The sequence below is a fragment of the Zingiber officinale genome, chromosome 5B (genome assembly GCF_018446385.1).
Source record: "Zingiber officinale cultivar Zhangliang chromosome 5B, Zo_v1.1, whole genome shotgun sequence".
Lineage (NCBI taxonomy): Eukaryota > Viridiplantae > Streptophyta > Magnoliopsida > Zingiberales > Zingiberaceae > Zingiber > Zingiber officinale.
This window is the reverse complement of record NC_055995.1, coordinates 104,991,424-105,006,300: the sequence shown is the minus strand read 5'-3', so window position 1 is coordinate 105,006,300 and position 14,877 is coordinate 104,991,424. Positions and strand designations below refer to the sequence as shown.

The following is a 14,877-nucleotide window of genomic DNA, read 5'->3' as shown; positions in this document are numbered from 1 at the left end:
AGTAAAATTATAAAAGATGATCAGAACCACAAAACATATTCAAGAACGAAAAAATACATCATTTATCTAAAACTTAAGGACAAACCATTAAAATAACAGATTAATACTCCTCGCCAGCTTGCTACTCAAACAACTCATGTTCTATGTTCTCCAAATACCTGGATTACGAAATCTAGCTGATGGAGATCTTCAATGGTCGCCGTGTGTGTGTTTCGTACTGCAAAAAGGATGGGAATAAGAAAGCAATAGAAAGATATGATACGAACACAATGAGGTAAATGAAAAGTACCTTCTTGAGGAAAGCATCGATCTCCTCTTGTGACAGACCTTCTTCACCAGCATTTTTGTCCCACCCAAGAGACCTCAAGAAGGCTTCTTCTTCCTCTGGGTCAAGAATAGAGTCTAAATATGTGTGAGATTCTTCAATTTCAGCATAGAGTCTATCAGGCTCATCGGTACTAAAATTTCTATTTTCTGCTGAACAATCCAAGCCAGGTTGGCAGTTCTGTATACTGTCTGAGGAGGCACTTTGCAGGTCCTCTGCTGGTCCAAGAGAATCTGGCTCCGGAATAGAGCCTGTTGGATTTAATGATTTCTTCCTTAATAGATTGAAGAAATCATTCCTCTTCTGTGCATAAGAAAGAAGTTTTTGTTCCCCGACAGAGGCTCGTGTTAACAAACCATTTTTGCTGTCCCCTTTAAGCTTTTGGTAGGATTGCCTCTTGGAAGAAACAACTGTGGCAGATGGAACAAGCCTAACATGGTCATTGGCTTTGCCAAGACTGGAACTGTCTTCAGAAATAGGTGAGATGTTCTTTTCTCGGTTTAGCACTTGAAAGTTTCCAACATGATGCGTCTTTGCAATATCAGATCTAGCTGGTGTTCGGCCAACAAGGTTTATCTGATGGCCACCCTTTGCAAAAGAACTAAAATCTCCACCTCCACCCCTTGCACTCTTGGATTTTGCCTTCTCTGATAAGTTGCAATTCTGGGAGCAACAGATAATCTCAGAATGCAGATGATGAATAAATCAAGCATTCAAAAATAACTTCCCCAGCAAGATGAGATGAGGGGAATGAATCACTGGAAAATCAGCACAAGCAAATGTAGTTCAAAGTAACAAAAGGATGGATATCATCACAAATGATTACCCTAACCACAATAACTCATAACATGATGTCTGGTACTCATCTGATAGTCTTGCAATGCGTACTAGAACACCATAGTATTCATCTGTTGCAGCAATCACTCAAAATCATACAATACTATAAAACAATCTAAGGATTCTTTTTGATAATAAACAACTAACCAAAGATACTCTTTATGAGAACAAGATTCCTATACCATATGAGATTAGTTATTTGATGGGCGTTTGTAATCAGCATTAATATCAGTCACATAACAATCCCACCTCTTAGAAAGGTTCTAATACTCTGTCTTTACTTATTTTACAATAATTTGATTTAAAAAACGGTATTTTGGACCTAGGACTAATTATAGTAGTGCATGGATCTAGTCAATTTTTTAGACTTTAGTCCTCACACCATGTTGGATGTAAGATAAATCCCTGTTCAGGGGGATCTACAAGTTAAATCCCTCGCAACACACTGTTATACAGAATCGTACCCCAGACATTTAGCAGAAATTCTTCCACATCTACCTTGCTTACTAGACCAAGCAATAGATCATGTTGTTTGACTAACATTCTAAAACCAAAAGGGCATGACAACTGGAGTTACATATGAATTGAATAGACATTACAAAGAAAATCATTGAAGGATTTATGACAACAAACTAAATGCAAGAAACTGATGTCATTTTCTCTGTTTAATTGAGTTTAAAGATTCCACATTATGAAATCTTCATTGCATGTTTCCACGAACTAAATAAATTGATAAAAAGATTTTCATAGTGGCACTTTCTCTCAGTTTTCTTTGGATAAAAAGCTAGAGGGAAGGAAAAGGTTCTTGCCCTAATTTTTCTCTATATTGCTTCCATTTGAATTAGGTAGAAAGTTCAATTTCACATGCAATGAATCTCAAATCAGAACATACTTTTTTGTATTTTTAACAAATACAATTTTAAAATTAGTTTTCCTCAATCTTTCCTTCACTCTAAAGAATCAGTTAAATGGGAAATATTTTAAAATATTTTTCTTTTTTTTCCTTTGTAGGAAAGAGAGTGTTATAGTTTAAACTAGGTTTCAAGCCCTTAAGCAAAAAACAAGATAACAGTCATGAAACATGCAAAGGGAAAAAATGAACTTATACTAGATTGCATGTGTAACATAGTCTAGCATAGAGATCAATGGAGGAATAGGTTTTGTGAAGTTGATACAAATAGTCGGGACAACATTGACTAATTGACTAGAAAAAGAAAAATTGTGAATTTAGATTCATCTCAATTTTATTGAGTGCATAATAAGACTTTGAAAACCTTATTTAAATATTTAATACCTTCAAATGCCACAACCATAATATATGAGAGGATTGAGGCCCAACCACTGACATAAAATGGTCAAACCCAGATTTATACTAGCTCACCAATTTAAGCTTACCAAGCATTTTTCACTAGCTCATAGCCCACAATCTGGAACTGGACTAAGAACTAGGACATTACAATCTCCACCATTTAAAGCTTGATGTCCTTGTAAAAATAAATAAATAAATAAATAACTTTGTCTAAGACCAAAAATCTAACCCATATCTAAAATCATGCCTAATTGGACATGTGAGGCTCAATAGTGACTCCAACATACATAGGAAGCTTTTTCTATGCACCCTAAAATATCTATAATCAAGTCCACATTAATATGAATTGCCATGATTTTCCTAGATGAGAAAACTAACCCACTAATTCTTTTGGGCCGAGCCAAAGACTCTAAATCCTTAAACTCAGATAATAGTAGCTTATAGATTTAAGCTTATATATCAGATTCATTTAGCACACAACTCGTCATCTAGGACTAACCTAGGGTATCACACAAATTAAGGGGGAAAATAAAAGAGATTAAAGTGAGTTAACAAAGAGTGAAGGAAGTTTAACAATATCAACGGGAGAAGTGGGCATTATACATCTTCATATTCACTCCCTTACCACAATTTTATTAGCCTAGTTCTCTTGAACTTGAGAAAATATGACTAATTTAGTTCACATACTATATCTAGACAACAATTTCAATTTAAGCAGATTCTTGGATTAACACCAATATGCTACTTGGTGATTGGAGTCCATGTTGCTGAATAATTGTCTTTGAAAGATTTACAGCTTCTAAGATTCAAGTCCCATAATTTTGGTGCCTGGCAGGACTAAGACTCTACAAATGCTAACAAATTAAGTTGAACTAATTGGGACACTGAAGGAGATACGGGTCACCTTTTAACCATCTATCAGCAAGATCCATCTAAGGCCGCAAACATCATCAGTGGTAGTGTTACTTATTTAACATGGTAGTGTTGCTTATTTAACCATAGGGACAAAATGAGGCTCTGATCAAATGAGGAAGAACAGGGAGAAGTCAAGAAGAACAAGGTATAAGGGTAACACCTCGTTGAATGGATAAACAGGTGGAATTGTGACGGAAATCACATTTCGGGGGAAAAAAAGTAAGCAGTCTTAAAATGGAATCAGGCCGGACTTCAGGTTTTTTAAGTGTTTGGGTTCTCAAATTATACAGTATATACATTGTACAAATCATCTATTATCAAATATAATTATAGAATATTATTATATATAAGTAAAGTTTTATCAAATAAAGTATATATGTCTATAATATAGACAATAAGGAATAAGAACTAGGTTGATATTTTATGAAAATCTGAAACCCAAAATCTGAAAAATAAAATAATAAAACCAACTAGAAACACAAGTTTGGTAAACTTGGATCATGTTCTTTGTCAATTCAAGGTGAAAAGGTTTTTCTGCCCATCCTTGTATATACAGGATTTTTGTTCCAGCTTTCCTAGTGATCCGATAAAACCATATGAACAATGCTAATCTAACTTTTCATGTGTTATTTTTTAAGATCCAAAACTCTATTCTGTATAGAATAGTCGAGAGTTTCAACTAGAGCTGAAAGTTTTCTTTGATCAAAGGATGCTTGAAAGATCACAAAAACCTCCAATTAGCTTTCCACTTAATCACTCATCCTCAATTTAGAATCAAATGGATGCAAATTAATTTCTAATCCATGTCAAAGCTTTCTAATAAATTCCCATATTACATTTACAACATTATACCTAATTGTTTGTCTTCAGAAGAATCCACACAAGCTGGTAAAATCAAATTTGTTATCCTACATAGTTTCTACAATGATTAATCAATAGCTTACCATTCAAACCCTAGATGTATAATCATTTTATTAGAGGAAAGAATCATTTAACAACTTGGAGAGAAATTGTACATAAGTCTAAAATTAAATGAAGGAAAGGATAATACATTCATCAATGTCATAAAAATAGGAAACTATATTTCACCAAGGAGCAAGTTAGGAAGCTATACCAAGGCTTTAGGCAGCACAGGAGTCACAGGTATCAGCTGTTTGCATTTTTTTAGAGTAAGTTCTTCAATCCTCTGAGTGTCAACAGATGACTGCAAAACATACAAATGCTATGTTAATGGAAACCACATACCTACTTTAAAACAAAAATGGAAAATATTTATGCATTTTACAAATTACCTGAGAAGCATTACCAACTAGCGAAGGTCTCTGTGTCAGTGTCTCTGCCATTGTGTTTCCAGTTGCTGATGAAAGCAAATTTCCATCAGTTTCAACTTTTACAGGCACTTCAGCTCTTACTTCAGCTAGAGCTGAAGTTCCATTGATGATAGGAGTTGCAACAGGAAGACTATGGACAGCAGTCTTAGGACCAAGAGTCAATGCATCAACAGAATCTGGGAAGTTTTGTCTGACTTCAGCTTGAAGAGATGGAAAATCTTTCTCAAATTTTCTGTCAGTGATTCCAATTACACTTCCCAAAGGACTAGTGTTATTCCCACAACTTACAGGTGGTTCAGGCCAGGAGTCAAGTTTCCTTCCTGCTATCATAGATTGGGAACGTCTAAAGGCATCCTTTTCAGTCCTAACTCTTAGAAAAGAATCATGATAGTATAATCCATTGTCAACAAACAGTGACCTATTTTCCCTATCGTAGGAATCAAAATCGCTCTCTTGGTTTTTGTCATGAGACCTACGGAAACTACTGTAAGCCTGTGATTTGGCAGACTTACCTCTATCTTGAGCAGCAGACCCATTAGAGCTTAAACTCCTCCTGAAATTCTTATCATGGTTACTGAGTAATCTGTCCCCTGAGCCACAGCCCATACCATTTTTATCTATAAAAAACCAAAAACAGGATCAGCATAAAATTTTATAGTGCCAATACAGGAAATTTGAACATAGCAATCATAAGGAAGGCATAGCAACAACTACCAGAACGTTTGGAAGTGCTGACGCGCAAGGTATTGTTGGAACTGCTCCCATTTGCAAACTTATACCACTGTGGAACCAATGCAGGCTCATTTCTCTCCATTGGAAGCAGATACCATTATCTATATACAGCTAATGCTCTCTACAATTGGACAATTTATAACAAATTTATCCAACGAATGTATTTCCTATCCCTAAATATCCTATCAGAAGAATCCAACCGTACTATTTCGATGAGGCCAACTGTGAATCTTGTCAAAACGCCATCCCCATTGGCTCTAAATTAGCATCATCAGAAGAGTTAATCTACCAAATTCACTGAATCCGCATACAGAGCCCCTCCAGGGACGCACTTCTCTCAAGAGGGGCAGGATATAGAAGTCTCAAACAACCATAACTGCCGAAAATCAAGAAAGGAAAACCCTAGGCCAAAAATGGAAATGAAAACAAAAAAGGGGACACGGAAAAGGAAACAAAAGGGGGAACAAAATGCCACCCTCTTCCTCCAATGTCAAGGGAAGAATTTGGAAGAACTCCGAACCCTAAAGGACCATTCAGATCACTTATAACAGAACAGAAATCTTACGGAGGGCGGGGAACGAATCCCACCACGTCGCGGTCGATTGGATTCAGTTCGCGGCGGCGGTTGGTGCGACCAATACGGCAACGAATCGGGGCCGCGCTGCCTTCTTGCCTGCTCCGATCTTACTCTCTTCTCTCTCAAAATCGCAATCGAATCAAAACTGGAAACGCTCGCTCGCTCGCTCGGCTCCTTGTTTCCTTCTCGTGGCGCTTGTGCGTTTGCGAGGGAGGGAAGGCGTGCGTGGCTCTCTCTCGCTCGTTCCGCTAATGCTGTACCCTTTTTATTTTCTGCCGAGGTGTCGGGTTCGTAGACCGCCCGGTTCGCTATCGTGGTTTTGAGCGGAAGACGAACCGCCCTAGGGCCTTAGGTTTGAAATTCAGAAATAGAATCGAAGTAACGTGTATTTTTTGAAAAATAATGTTTGGTTTGTATTTTTTATATGCGCTTTCTAAAATATTGACTATCGTTTTCTAGAAAAACAGATAATGATAAAAAGTCGTTTTCTGTTTTTAAAAAAATACGTATTTTTTAGAAAATAAAAATGAAAACGGTGTAAACCAAACGCAACCTAACTATTTGCTGTATTTTCAAGCTCATGAATGGAAAAATTAAAGAATAAAAAAACGTTGAAATCTGAAAATCTTGATTTTTTTTCCAAATCGAAATAGAATCGATTAAAATTTAATATTACTTAACGTTTTGTCATATTGATTTAATTAAAACGTTGATTGAAATATAACAAAATTTTAATTTAGTTGCAAATATATATATATATATATATATATATATATATATATATATATATATATATATATATATATATATATATAAATTTTTAGTGGTGTTAATTTGCTTCAATGGAGTAGATAGAATAATAATAAAAATTTAGCTTCATATTTATTGGGAAAAAAAATTAAAAGGGTGTCCGACCTTTTATTTTTTTTTTAAATCATCATATTTTTCATATGAGTTTGGAACTCCCATTTCTAAGATGAATCTCCTTCCCCTTCATCTTTTGGCACATTCAATTCCTCTATTATAATAGAGAAAGAGGAAGAGTCATCTTCCTTTAATATATATGCGTCCAAGTCAAAGAAGAAAATGAGGATGAGAGAAAGGAAGATGTCGCTTGCTGTGCGCGAGTCTTGTGCAAAGTTAAAGAGAAGGGTTCATCTCATATGAAAGGTCTCTGTGCAAGGTTTGTTAATGTGCACAAAAAATGTGGAACCGCCACATCAGCGGCCCCCCTAGAGCCGGTCCCACGGATATGGAGGGAGGTAAATGCAGGTACACAGGTGGAAAGTGCATGGCGGAGATGTTAACCCCAGGCAGTGACACCCCGGGGATCGACCCTGGACCTTTCAGCCACAGAATCATGCACTCCCCATCTGTGCTACGCCCTGGGGACTAGGTTTGTTAATGTGCACAAGATTGTAAGAGACATGAAGAAAATTCAAGATTAGTTTGTTCAATCTCAAAAGAGGGATTTGGTTTGTGAACCATGAAGAGCTTTTAAATTTGTTCGTGATCGTTCTTCCGACGGTAAGTTATTCTTCGATGGCTTCTTCGATCTTCTTCTCCGAACATAATTGTGAGTTTTTCATTTTGTACGAAAGGCAAAGATCAAGATCTACTACAGGAGAACACTGTGAATTTTTACAGATTTTGTATTTCTATATTTTTCATGTCGTTTAGAACTATCAACAATGGTATTAGAGCATTGCCTTAGTTCTAAAACTACATAAACTTGTCTCTTCGTTGAAAAAATGGCTCTGCCACCGTCGCCAGGCAAGATCGTGACTATGTTGCGATTTGCCGCAGTTGTCGAGCCTCGAGAGATTGTTGGCTATCGACTTCCATGGCAGGAGAGTGCTGGTGACCATGTTGGGAGGCTGAAGATCAACAATCGCGGCAACCATGTTCATCACGACAGAAAAAGAAAGTGTCGCGGTCACAGCAGAGAAGAGAAAAAAAAGTTTAATCGATTAAACTAATCGATTTAAACAGATCTCAATCGATTCAAAAACTGTGTAATCGATTAAACTGACAAATCAAAGTAAATCTGTGTAATCGATTCAAGTACAGGTGTAATCAATTCAAATATATTTTTAATCAATCTGAATAATCAATTAAAACATATTTGTAATAGATTAAAGTTAGTTATTTTGAAATTTTAGTCGATTCAAATATCAAGGAATCGATTAAACTGATTAAGATGAACAATATTGCTTACTATTCATCCGTCAAAAGATTTTTTTAAAATTAAAAAAAAAAATAAACATGAAAGCAATGTCATGCAAGAAAAAAATACGAGTTATTTTTTTAAACAAAAATTGATTGAAAATTAAAACTTTGTGTTTTTAATTTTTCAATTAATAATTCTTGTATTTAAATTTGCATGACTATTTAATGGTCCAATCTAAATCGGTCTAGTTCATTGGAAATAGATCATATCATATGGGATTGGTTCATGAGGATCACAATCTAGTTCAAATCATTAGTTAATTTAATCAGACCAGTTTGATTCAATAATATCAAGATCTAGTTTAAACCATTGGTTGGTTTAACCAAATCAATTTATTATTGATTTAATTGGGATGAGTTTAAACTTTTTGGTCAGACTTAAATTGGATCTGGTTCACTGAACTAGACAGACCAAGTTAGTTTAACTAGACTAATTTTTTGGTCCAATTAGACCCCAATCTAGTTTAAACCATTAGTTGGTTTAACTAAACTAATTAGATTTATTCTAATGGGTCAAACTTAATCTAATAGACATTGGTTTGATCAAATGGAGCTGAATTTGATCAATAAGTCTGATATTGACTTAAATGACCTTAGATTAACAGAATATAGGTAAGAAATCTCAATCCAGTTAAATTAGTTCTAATGAGAACATTGGACAGAGCTTAGGATATGGATTCCCAATCAACCAATCAAATGGATCAGTCGATTTAGACTCCTGAAAATCAAGAAAATTTATTTTTCTTTATTAATAATGTTGGTTCTATGCCTATATAAATTAAATTAAGCCGGTTTTGTACTGGTTAGTTGGTTTTGTACTAACTTATTTAATTTCAATTTAAAGATGGCACGGATGATTACTAGTCCTAGAAACTCGAATAAGAAGAGTTTCCAATCCTGGATAATTACAGGATCTGGATGTTTATTCGTTCATTGCCGGAGAATCCTAAGGTGGTAGCATACTAGATATGGAGGCTCTCCGAAGGGAGAACCTTATATGCATAGTTGTGTGTGAAGCTACTTCACTATGAGTTTCTAGAGGAAGATCCCAAAGAATTTGAGAAAGATGCAGAGGAAGATCATGAAGAATCTAAAGAGGATTCTGAAGAAGTTTCGATAATAGATCAAATTGAAAATCTTGAAATTGGTCTATCTGAGATTGCCTCAAATGAGTCGAGGTTGAAGGGGATTATGTTGGTCACTGTACTAGTGTCAATCCTAGTGGGAGTGGTGTTAACCTATCTAGTTTATAAGAGTTCTATTATTGTTACTATCATTATATATGAACAATATTAGTACATTTAGTTCATGTCTGCTTGTTATATGTTAACAATATACGACATGTTTATATGAATGATATGTTCATTTATATGTTGATTACTCTACATGATACATGAAAAATGATTAGTTCATTTTAGTAAATGATTAATTCATTTAATTAAAGAAATCATAATAGAACGATGATTAGTTCATTTGTTGAGATGTATGTAATAGTATTGATCAATGTTGATTTGATTGGACCATACAAATGATGAGTGAAAATGTAGTTATCACTTGATTTTGTAAACCAACTCAAATTAATATTGAGTCAATCATAAATTACATGCATATAAATTGAACTGAATACTAAATAATATATTTATTTATGTTAGATCATGACAAATAAGAACATCATAGCTAAACTCAATAATAGAGAGAAATTACATAGAAATAACTATAAAATCTGGCAACTCAAGATACAATATGTTGTTGAGGAAAAAGAAGTTCTTGATGCTATAAAACAGGTTATGGAAGAACCTGTAGATCCCATTACACAGAACAGACGAGATCTAAGGGCGCTCGCTGACAGTCATACCCAGATGTCCACTGGGATAAGCTCTTTACTTGCATGATGGAAAAAGGCGAATATGCTCGCCCCCAGCGCCCCCGCCAACCCGTCCCAGGGCCAATACGAAGGAGGTAAATCACAGGCGGCTACTAGCCTTTGAAATAGTGACTAACACATAAGGGAGGCATTTATCTCGGCTTTGCCGAGATTCAAACCCCAGACCTCAAAGCTCTTTACTTGCATGTTCCTATTGATTGTCACTCGAGCCTAAAAATTGTTTGCTTGTAGTATTAGGTAGAAAGTCTGGCCATGTGCCAATAACTTACCTTTTTAGAGCAAGAAGTTAAACAACTTCGCGCCCCGAGCGGCGAGACAGCGGCTTCTCAGGTGCAGCTAGAGCAAAAGAGAGCTGAGATGGCTCAATTAAGGGCTAATCTGAGTAAGAGCTCCGAGCAGCTAGAGGTGGAGAAGAGCAAAGGTGCCGAGCAGGCTGTACAATTGGCTCGACTTGATAAACAGGTCAACTCCTTCGAGTCCAAGCTCAATTTGGCCAACACTAGGAAGCTTTGGGCCATCGAGAACTTGGAGATAAAAAATAAGGAGTCCCGGGTGTTGGCCTAAAACCTAAAGGAAGTTGAGGCCACATTGAAGGCCGAGTAGGATGGACGATCGACCGAGCAACCAGCAACGAAGACCCAGCTCGATACCAAAGATGAAGAGCTGGCCAAGTTGAAGGAAGAGATGAAGGCCTCTCGAGCGGCCTTAGAGACTTATAAGGGAGTTGTGTCGAGCACGTTCGATCTCATGAAGCAGGTCTACATCCGCTCGGATGCTTTTAACAACAAAGTCGCCGATAGGGCACTCCGTCTGTTTGACTTTGCTGTCGATGGGATGCTTGCTCAATTGAAGGAAGGAGGCTACCTCCCCTCCGCTCTGACAAGCAAGGTCATCAGTCGGGATAAGATGACTGAGTTGCTGCCCAATGATGTTTTGGATTTTTTGGAGTGAGCCTGTTCGTGCGAGTTTTTGCTTTTGTAATTTTTTAAAGTATCAATGAATGCTCATTCGTCCGGTGAACCCTTATATCCCTTCTCGTTGTTCGACATTTTATATTTTCGACTTGCATTTAGTTCACGCATTGTCGCACAAACTCGATCGGCAACGGGCTTGCGCTCTTCTAATCGACAACGGACTATCTGTTTTCTTAGCCGATCGATCAGTTCCGGGTTGAAGGTTACCGCTCGATCTTTTAATGACGTAGACATGTGTTTAAGGTCGCCGCTCAACCGTTGACGGAGTCAAGGGTCTTATGGTCACCACTCGACCGTTGATGGTGACAAGGGTTTAAGGTCATCGCTCGACCATTGATGGAGACAAGTGTTTAAGGTCGCCGCTCGACCATTGCTGAAGACAAGGGTTTAAGGTTGTCGTTGTACCGTTGATGGAGACAAGGGTTTAAGGTCGCCGCTCGACTGTTGACGGAGACAAGGGTTTAAGGTTGTCGCTCGACCGTTGATGGCGACAAGGGTTTAAGGTCAACGCTAGACAGTTAAAGGAGACAAGGATTTAAGGTCGTCGTTAAACCATTGACGGAGACAAGGGTTTAAGGTAACCGCTCGACCTTTGATGGAGACAAGGGTTTATAATCGTCGCTCGACTTTTAACTTGACCAATCAGCTCAAGAGTCTGGAAAACTTAGGGTGCGTTTGATTTGCATATTTTTTATTTTCATTTTTTGAAAAATGCGCGTTTATGAAAAATGATGTTTGGTTTGCATTTTCCATGTCTATTTTCTAAAAAAATAGATAGTATTTTCTGGAAAAATAGATAATGACGAAAATTCATTTTCTATTTTTTAGAAAACACGTGTTTTCTAGAAAATGAAAATGGAACATGCGTAAACCAAACACACCCTTATTTTTTATTCATGTTTGTCCTGCATCCAGAAGGCATATGCACAAATACATCTATATTTACTTACACACCTCTCATTCGGCCCTATAGGGTTGGAGATGATTCGCGCTCCATGGTCATTCGAGTCACCTCCATCTCCGTCCTCCAAGTAGTAAGCCCCCGAGCATAGTTTCTGTACAACCTTGTAAGGTCCTCCCCATGGCGCCTCGAGTTTGGTGACGTTGTCGGCTGGCTTGATTTTCTTCCACACCAAATCGTCGACCTGGAAAGACCTCGGGATCACCCTTCGATTGTAGTTCTGCCTTATCCGTTGTCGGTATGCCATTAGCCGGACGACGACTTTATCTCATGATTCATCCACCAAGTTGAGCTCCATTAACCTCCGCTCGGTATTTCCCTCGTCGTAGAGTTGCACCCTGTCGGATTCTACTCCAACCTCCACAGGGACCACTGCTTTCCCTCCATACACCAGCTGGAATGGTGTTACACCGGTCACTTCTTTTGGAGTAGTGCAAAGTGCAAATAAGACACTTGGGATCTCGTCGACCTAGCTACCTCCTGTTGGAGTGTATACTAAAAGCCTAAGCTTTTGTAAACATTTGTTTTGAATAAAGAATCACATTTGGTCAAATTATCTACATTTGTTTGTAGTTGTTCAATTAATTTATATTGTAGATAACATAGTATGTGGTGTCACATGCAGAAGATGATGTTATCAGTACCTTATAAATTATAAACAGTAGCTCACGACCAAAATGGAAAGGAACAAACCATTAGAAGGTCGTAGAAGAAGACCAGAAGGTCATTGTTAGCACTTATGCCCAGTTTTTAGAAGAAGACTATATAATGGATCACAAGCCCAGTAGCAAAGTTGTTTTAGAAGAACTTAGAGAGGACACATCTACCTTAGTACCAACAGTACAAGATGAAGTACCACAAGAGACTGCAACACGTGTCACACATGATACACAACCACAGACTGTGCCTCGTCGTAGTAGGAGGGTTGTTAGGCAGCCTGATAGATTCATGTTTTTGGGAGAGTCTTCAGACTTGATCCCGGGTAAACATGAACCTGATCCCCGAACATATAACGAAGCACTCCAAGATATAGATGCAACATCTTGGCAAAAGGCAATGAATTCTGAAATAGAGTCTATGTACTCTAATAAGGTCTGGGAGCTCGTAGAACCACCTGATGGTGTAAAAGTCGTTGGATGCAAGTGGATCTACAAAAGGAAAAGAGGGACAGACGGGAAGGTAGAAACCTTCAAAGCTAGGCTTGTTGCGAAAGGGTACACTCAGAAAGAGGGAATCGATTATGAGGAGACATTTTCACCGGTAGTCATGCTTAAGTCTATCCGGGTACTCTTATCCATTGCTGCTCATATGGATTATGAGATTTGGCAAATGGATGTCAAGATAGCTTTCCTTAATGGAAGTCTTGAAGAGAACATCCATATGAAGCAACCAGAAGGGTTTATTGAAAAAGGCAAAGAGCATCTAGTGTGCAAGCTCAATCGGTCCATTTATGGACTGAAGCAAGCTTCAAGGTATTGGAACATCCAGTTTAATGAAGTAATCCAGTCATATGGATTTATTCAGTGTCCGGATGAGTCTTGTGTATACAAGAAGTGTAACGGAAATGTGGTGGTATTTCTTGTACTATACGTAGATGATATTTTGTTAATTGACAACAATGTCAAGGTATTATCAGACGTAAGGGTATGGTTGTCCAAACAATTTGATATGAAGGACTTAGGAGAGTGTGCACACATTCTTGGGATCAAAGTAATAAGGGATCGCAAGAAAAGAATGTTGTGTCTGTCCCAAGCTTCATATATAGATACAATCCTTGCTCGTTTTAGCATGCAGGATTCCAAGAAAGGTTTCTTACCTTTTAGGCATGGAGTAGCTCTATCTAAAGAGATGTCTCCAAAGACATCAAAGGAGATAGAGGACATGAAAGCAGTTCCTTATGCTTCGGCTGTAGGAAACCTAATGTATGCAATGCTATGTACGAGACCTGATATCTGTTTTGTCGTGGGCATGGTTAGCAGATATCAGAGTAACCCTGGACAAGGACATTGGACTGTGGTAAAGCATATATTAAAGTACCTGAGAAGGACTAGAGATTATATGCTAGTTTACCAAGCAGACGATTTGCTCCCTGTGGGTTACACGGATTTAGATTTCCAATCAGATAGGGACAATAGTAAGTCTACATCAGGCTATGTGTTTACTTTAGGAGGTGGAGCCATTGCATGGAGGAGTGTTAAGCAGAAATGCGTTTCGGACTCAACCATGGAAGCTGAGTATGTAGCAGCCTCTGAGGCAGCTAAAGAAGCAGTATGACTCAGGAACTTTCTAATGGACTTAGATGTGATTCCTGGTTTGCCCAAAATCATCACAATTTATTGTGATAATAGCGGTGCAGTTGCAAACTCGAAGGAACCACGAGCTCATAAGGCAAGTAAACATATAGAGCGCAAGTACCACCTGATACGAGATATCGTGAAGCGAGGAGAAGTTGTCATCGCCAAGATTACATCAGCGGATAACTTGGCAGATCCTTTCACTAAGGCCCTTTCGGCGAAAACTTTTGATCGGCATGTGGAGGGAATGTGAATCAGATGTATGGTAGAAGAAATGGCAGCTTAGTCATTAGTATAAGTGGGAGATTGTTGGAGTGTATACTAAAAGCCTAAGCTTTTGTAAACATTTGTTTTGAATAAAGAATCACATTTGGTCAAATTATCTACATTTGCTTGTAGTTGTTCAATTAATTTATATTGTAGATAACATAGTATGTGGTGTCACATGCAGAAGATGATATTATCAGTACCTTATAAATTATAAACAGTAGCTCACGACCAAAATGGA

At 37.6% G+C, this 14,877-nt stretch overlaps 1 protein-coding gene across 4 annotated transcripts; it reads right to left on the bottom strand.

Annotated features, from left to right (window-relative positions):
* Positions 1 to 42: 42 nt before the first annotated feature.
* LOC121985264 lies at positions 43 to 6,262 on the bottom strand. 4 transcript variants are annotated; one of them, XM_042538602.1, is made up of 6 exons: positions 5,655 to 6,262; positions 5,432 to 5,570; positions 4,679 to 5,334; positions 4,501 to 4,590; positions 290 to 988; positions 43 to 217 (listed from the first exon to the last, which is right to left on the bottom strand). In XM_042538602.1, exons 2-6 carry the CDS (start codon positions 5,529 to 5,531, stop codon positions 173 to 175), a joined length of 1,590 nt encoding a protein of 529 aa, XP_042394536.1. In that variant the 5' UTR covers positions 5,532 to 5,570; positions 5,655 to 6,262; the 3' UTR covers positions 43 to 172. The 4 variants fall into 4 exon arrangements, with proteins under 4 accessions (XP_042394536.1, XP_042394535.1, XP_042394537.1 ...); XM_042538601.1 differs by having other exon boundaries at positions 5,432 to 5,825; positions 6,015 to 6,262; XM_042538603.1 differs by having other exon boundaries at positions 5,432 to 5,706; positions 6,015 to 6,262.
* Positions 6,263 to 14,877: the final 8,615 nt, after the last annotated feature.

Bases quoted from the DNA above. Each gene is read 5' to 3' on its own strand.
- LOC121985264 (XM_042538600.1), bottom strand. From the start codon at position 5,531: ATGGAGAGAAATGAGCCTGCATTGGTTCCACAGTGGTATAAGTTTGCA. The intron at 5,335-5,431 runs GTAGTTGTTGCT...GGTTTTTTATAG, and splicing joins CAGCACTTCCAAACGTTCTG to ATAAAAATGGTATGGGCTGT. The intron at 989-4,500 runs GTATAGCTTCCT...TGTTGCTCCCAG, and splicing joins CTGTGCTGCCTAAAGCCTTG to AATTGCAACTTATCAGAGAA.